Source organism: Syngnathus floridae, chromosome 16 (genome assembly GCF_059516105.1).
Source record: "Syngnathus floridae isolate MCC-2025c chromosome 16, RoL_Sflo_1.0, whole genome shotgun sequence".
Taxonomy (NCBI): Eukaryota; Metazoa; Chordata; class Actinopteri; order Syngnathiformes; family Syngnathidae; genus Syngnathus; species Syngnathus floridae.
In genome coordinates this window covers 8,609,496-8,615,858 of record NC_142428.1, presented here as the reverse complement: position 1 = coordinate 8,615,858, position 6,363 = coordinate 8,609,496, and the positions used below count along the sequence as shown (strand labels likewise).

General features: G+C 40.1%; 1 protein-coding gene across 2 annotated transcripts; it reads right to left on the bottom strand.

Annotated features, from left to right (window-relative positions):
- Window positions 1–2,886: 2,886 nt before the first annotated feature.
- On the bottom strand, window positions 2,887–5,539 carry nkx2.4a (NK2 homeobox 4a). 2 transcript variants are annotated; one of them, XM_088400489.1, is made up of 2 exons: window positions 4,978–5,539; window positions 2,887–4,137 (listed from the first exon to the last, which is right to left on the bottom strand). In XM_088400489.1, the coding sequence occupies exons 1-2, from the start codon at window positions 5,345–5,347 to the stop codon at window positions 3,458–3,460; spliced, it is 1,050 nt and encodes a 349-aa protein (XP_088256615.1). In that variant the 5' UTR covers window positions 5,348–5,539; the 3' UTR covers window positions 2,887–3,457. The 2 variants fall into 2 exon arrangements, with proteins under 2 accessions (XP_088256615.1, XP_088256616.1); XM_088400490.1 differs by having other exon boundaries at window positions 2,887–4,110.
- Window positions 5,540–6,363: the final 824 nt, after the last annotated feature.

Below are 6,363 nucleotides of genomic sequence, written 5' to 3'. Positions count from 1 at the left end.
TTAATTGTTGTCAAGTTATTGTTTTTTTATTAACTTTAGATGGCAGAAAATAAAGTGAAAGGAAAAAACTTGATGCAACTATTAAATACCTTGTACAACAATAACACAAGATAGAGCAGCAGAAAGAAAGTCGAGTGAGGCTCAATTCAACCTCTCCACATTAAACATACACTCCACATCACACAAAATCAAGTAGCTACATCGTGCTGCTTCATTCATGTCAACATGAATCACCAAACAATTCTGAAGTCATGCAGAAATGTTGACGCTAACGTCGCCTGCGTAAACTCGCTTTGTTCACTTCTGTATTTGTTTCAATCGATATGCTGACATAGTGGAGGTTTGTGTGGCGTCATTTTATTGTCCTTCAAACCTCAAGCTAATTGAGACTAGCTCCAGTAGTGCACTCACTTAGCTTTGTAGCGTCAATTTTACAAAATAGTCTTAATTCTCAACAATAAATCATACTGATCCATAGTAGTATGTAGGTAGTAGGAATAATTCATCCATGAATTATCTCCCAAATCTGTTAAAATGAGTAAGAGAACATAAAAATACAGCACTTTTTCCTTTGAAAGTTTCTTAAATGGGTGGAATTATCATATTGGAAATGAATCATTAACAGCTGATTCAGCAGTTAATGCAGAAAGCTTCTTTTCATTGAACAAGATAATAATAAAAAAATTTTTTTTAGTTGCCTGAAAGAAATCATTAGAGGGAAAGACAGCCTCGGTATTCACATCCCTTTGTCAAGCCAAGAGCAATACCACAAAACATTTCTCTTCACATATCAAACACAGGCTACAAAAAAAAGAATATGAACAAGGATGTATGTTGGTAGGTAAACTATAGAGCCAATAATGTTGAGCCCGTGCCAATTAGCGCTCACTAGGTTGCTAGGTCGCCATGGTCAATTGAGGAACACATCAATAGGACTTGAAAAGGTTCCTCTGTGATCAGACCTTCTGACATATTAAGTAGAATAAAGGGAGAGAAGGGAGTTGGGGGCGGGGGGGGAGTAGGGGCTTGCAGGGCTGTAGAAACGACATGCACATTATGGAGTGCAACCTGCAATTACCTGACAAGAATAGACGGAAAAGTCCTTTGCATGCATGAAAAAAAAAAAAAGACTATCGTTGTCCTATCAAACTCTATGATAACCCAAATGTGTCATTTAAGGCATGTAGGTATAGAGTCCATCTGGTATTTATGGAAATATCTGCTTTGTATAATAGAGGCAATTTTATTTAATGTATCATTCAGTTGTGCGTGTGAGGAATGAATTTTCATAAAGATATATATGCATGCGAATGGAAGTGACACTGTCACCCCTCCCCAAACTTTCCAGACTGAAATGATGCATCCAGCAGCAATTACAGTAGCCAGTCAGACTCATATTTCCTTACAAAGAGAGGTCCACCCCACAATAATGTGAAAGAAGCAACAGACACAATAGGCAGTGATTACCAAGCATAGCCTATTAGAGCGCCATAACTATGGCTATTGAAAAGAGAATAGAATGGCTTCACCTCCACTTTCATTTCATGTGGTCCACCATCAAAAGCTTTGTTGACAGCTCATTCATGCCCTCAATTCCGGGACAAAATCTATCCGAAAAATCTTGCCGCATCAAAGTACATCCAGGAATGCATTGTCGTTGTCTAATGCTCTTATCCAAGTCCCTCCAGACGGACTTGTTGCGACCAATTTCAAATGTCAGGTGCATATTGGCTCTGATCGCCCTCAGAGTATCGGGATAGCACATATACATACAGCTGCCAGGTATGTGAAGGGCTTGCAAAATGGAGGCTCTCCGAGGTCTCCATTGAGACACACTGATAGCCATCATCATCATGGCGGGGTGTCATCACCGAAAGGGCTCCACAAGTCTTTTTTTTTTTTTCCAAACATGTTTAAATGACCACAGGAAATGAAATGTTAGATGCGACTATCAGCCGCTGCTTTTGGAGGACACGAGTGATGAGCTTAAACACTTTGGAGTTGGTTTGCACAAATCATTTATCTTTTCAAGAGATTGATCACAATGATGCTTGTGTCTTCGTGTGTGTGCTTGCGAGTGTGCGAGTGGGTGCGTGTGTGTGCAATGAATCTGAAAACTAAGCCGCTGGATTATCAACCTTAAGATACGGAAAGTGATAGTAATAAGTAAGCATAAAACAGTAATTCTATGTTATTCACCAAAATAAAAAAGTCACATGTATTGGCATATTTGGTGGATTATTTTTTAAAAATAGAGGTAAAACATAAAAAAGACAAAATACAATTTTATTATTATTATAATTATTAGCTGATAAACTACATATCAGTTATGCAGGCTTATTCATGCTCAAATTCAGTACAGCTCAGATTTAGGCAAAAGTGATGTCTATTTATTTTTACATCAATTTAATTTGCTCACTGGATATTAAAAATGTAGTTTCTATTATTTAGCAATCAACATTTTTATATATTACTTTAAAAATAATTGAGATCCATTGAGTTTGTTTTATCAAATATAAATAAATAGAAATTGTGAACCGGAGGTCGCATTCACAAACAAATTGTCCAATTAGACTGCGGCAAAAGATGGGACGTTAAAACAAGGTAAAAGAGAAGAAAGAGAAAAAAACTATAGACGTATACATCAGACAAGATTTTTTTTTCTTTTGCTTAATGATTGTTAATGTTTTTAAAGGGGTATTTTCCAGTCTTGGATATTTGCAGACATCTAGTATAAAAGACAGCCCTCCAAAATGTCACCCGAACAATACTCCCTCCCTCATCGACCTTGCTTTCCTTCTCAATTTGGTCACAATCTCAACATGATGAAAATGCACTTCAAAACAGATACCTTAAAAAACAAAAAAACTTCCTCAGAAATCGCTGTCACACTTCAAGTTATTTATTCTTATTGTTCACTTGGATCTGAAACATATACAGCAGCTCCATTTGATCGTTTTAACTTACAAAAGAATAATGGAAACATAAAAGTGGACGCAAATAACAATTATTATACAATTAAACGTATTCTTGTGTTAGCCAAATGTACATGTCCCCTAATTCGTTTAAGAATTCTAATTGAATACATTAGTTTACAATATCCATATGACAAAATTGGTGACTTCAGCTCCCTATCGACCCCCCCCCTCCAAACATAGACAAACATTAAAACATCATGAGGGAGGTCCAAAAGATTACAAAAGGGGTCCAAAGCGTCTTGATTGCTTTTCAAGGGCCAGCCGTGTGTGTGTAATGCTCAAAAATAGACTCCCTTCTTTAGAGATGTCAAGAAAATGTGCCCTGATCAGCTGGTACTCTTGTGCATGTGCGCAGCCCGTGGCGGCCGGCGGGGGCCTCATGTTTGTCTTATTCTATCGGACCATATTTGACGTCTATAGGCGTGTGTGGAATGGGCTCATCATCCTCAGGTTGATAGAAAAAGTGACTGCACCGGGTCCTACCACGTTCTGCCGTAGAGGAGGTTCGAGCTGACCATGTTACTGGTGTAATCTACAGCAGAAGTGTCTATTTGGGCCATGCTGAGCTGGCTGTGAAGCGAGGGGGGGCTGGGCGACATCTCCTCCAGGTCCAAATCGTTTACCTGCTGTTGGTTCTGGTGCTGGCCCAGCACCACTCCGGCCCCATTCTGCTGTTGGTTCTGTTGGTTCTGCTGCACGGCTTGTTGGTTCGGCGTCGACGTGTTGGAGGCGTTCTGACACGGTTTGCCGTCCTTGACCAGAACCGGTACGGCTACGCGCCTCGGGGACTGGGCCTGCTGTTGGCACATGGTCCCGTCCTGTTGCTGTTGCTGCTGCTGTTGCTGCTGCATCTGCTGCGCTGCCTTGTCCTTAGCTTGGCGCTTCATTTTGTACCGGTGGTTCTGGAACCAAATCTTCACCTGAGTCGGCGTCAGGTGGATCATGCTGGCCAGGTGCTCCCTCTCCGGCGCCGACAAGTACTTCTGCTGCTTGAACCTCCTCTCCAGCTCGTAGACTTGAGCTTGCGAGAAGAGGACCCGCCGCTTCCTCCGAGGCGCAGCGTGCAGGGCCGGCATGGACTTGGAAGCGTCTCCCATCCCCGTGAGACCCCCCATAGCCGCCATGTTCATACCTGTGGAAGGTCCCATGAATCTAGAAACTTAAACATATACATACATATACGTGCGTTCAATCAACACAAGAGTACATCACCGTTCTGCCTCACGCTTGTGTTCAAATTGAGCATAATATTGGAAAACTATGGATGATAAAATATTACTTCTCTTGGACAGCTATATTATATTAATAAAATGGCCTCTTATTTATCTCTGAAATCAATAATTGGAGTAAAGCTGAAATTGAGAATTTTAGATGAGATTGCTTTGTAATTAATAGTAATAAAGGATGTAAAAAAATGTCATTTTAAAAATTTCAAGTTTACTTTGTAAAATAAGAAACATAACGCGCACTGCTCTTTTATTCATTTTAATATGTATATCATTCAACAATCTTAAATATTAAAAAGAAAACAACGAGCCATAATTGCTAATTGTGAACGTCTTACAATTACAATATGAAGAAAAACTGTGAATTTTATATTAATTTGTAATATTTAAAACGAGATTTGACAAGTTTGACTCGTGCAAATAATATAAATTGCAGAAGTTGATGTTTCATGATTGGTTTAAAAAAACGTAGCCTACAAGTGAAAACTTTTAAATGATCAGTTAAACGGGTGCATAATAATAATAATAATAATAATAATAATAATAATAATAATAATAATAACGAGTCAGACTTGCAATAAGAATCCTTAATGTCAAACTTAAATGTTAGTTGCTCAATTAAAAAAAAAAAAAGCTGTAGATCCACTTGTGCAATTAATTCTAGCAAAGTAAGCTTGCTTTAGTATTTCGATTACAGGAGCGCAGAAGAGGGTGGAAAAAAATAAATAAAAGAAGAAGAATGTGTTGAGCAAGTCCGGCAACAGCGCACTTACTGGTGGAGTATCTTGGATCAGGGTTGGCGCTGTACCAGCCTGTTGCTGCGGCACTATTCCTCATGCTCTCCTGGTAGGACGGCAGCTCGCCCATGTTGCCAATGCTCCCATTGCAGTATCCCCCCATGGCGCTGTGGGAGAACTGGGACACGGAGTGCGGCATGTGGTAGGCGGCCGCCACGCCGCCGTTGTGGCCCATGGAGTGCTGCTGCATGCCGCCCTGAGACACCTGCGACTGTCTGTAGGCTCCCAGCGGAGAGCTCAGGTTCCCCGCGCCGTCCATGGCACTAAACTTCTTGTAGGTCTCCTCGATTGGACTCAAAATGTCTGTCACTGAAAAAGGCGTTGTGTGCTTTGGGCTCAACGACATGATTCAGAAAGCAGGTAGAATTTTTTTTTTTGTGTTGGAGCAGATCAAGCGTGTTGTTGTATCGGCTCTCTCCTTGTTGGGTGTCTACGTAAGAGAGGACTTGGAGTGCGCCTGAGATCCTATTGATCGCCTTGGAGAAGGAGGCGAGCCCAGGGCGCTCTTAGCCCGGGTTTATTGGAGCCAGGAGCCAGGTTTATGACAAACACTGGGGGGGCGGAGCCACGCGCCTTTAGCAGCAAACAATGCTCATTGACATTTTATTCACATAACTCATGAAAACAAACTTTCATATACATCAGCAAGCACGTGGAGGGTACGTTAAAAAAAGATTCTTCTTATTTTGTGGTAGATGATGAATGACCTACATTCACCATCAGCTGGGTTTTTTTTTGGGGGGGGGGGCAAACTTTGAGAGCACTTCGATGAAATACTGGACCAGCGAGTATCATCAAAGTGTCACATGAAGTAGAATAACGTGCTTCTTGATGCTTCTCAAAATGTATTTCCTCAAACACGAACGACACTTAAAACAGCATATGAACTCACTAGCCACAATATTAGGTACAGCTGTGCAAAAAAAAAGATCAACTACAACTATTGCCTTTACAAAGATCGTAATGCCAAGTATTTTTTTATAAAACATTTGTAGCAGGTTGTTTGCTGTGGTGTTTTTTATCATTATTATGTTTGGAGTTGATCATTTCAGCTGCTTGCGTGCAAAATGCGAATCACTGTTTAGAAAACACTTTTATTGTCATTGTTCCAGTTTCAATCAAATTAAGTAACTAAAGTAGATTTTATGAAAGAAAAATGTGGATGAACAATGAGCAACTATCACATCAGTAGATTATTATTTTTTTGCTGCAGTCGAGTAGCAGAATATTAACCAAATTATTAATCTTTGCAATAGTACGCAGGTGAACTTTTATTACGGTGGACTATTAGTCTTTCATTTCATCAGAGTTTACCTTTTACATAGCTGGAGATAACCAATAAATTAGGAACACACCTGAGTT

Bases quoted from the DNA above. Each gene is read 5' to 3' on its own strand.
- nkx2.4a (XM_088400489.1), bottom strand. From the start codon at position 5,347: ATGTCGTTGAGCCCAAAGCACACAACGCCTTTTTCAGTGACAGACATT. The intron at 4,138-4,977 runs GTAAGTGCGCTG...TATATGTTTAAG, and splicing joins TGATCCAAGATACTCCACCA to TTTCTAGATTCATGGGACCT.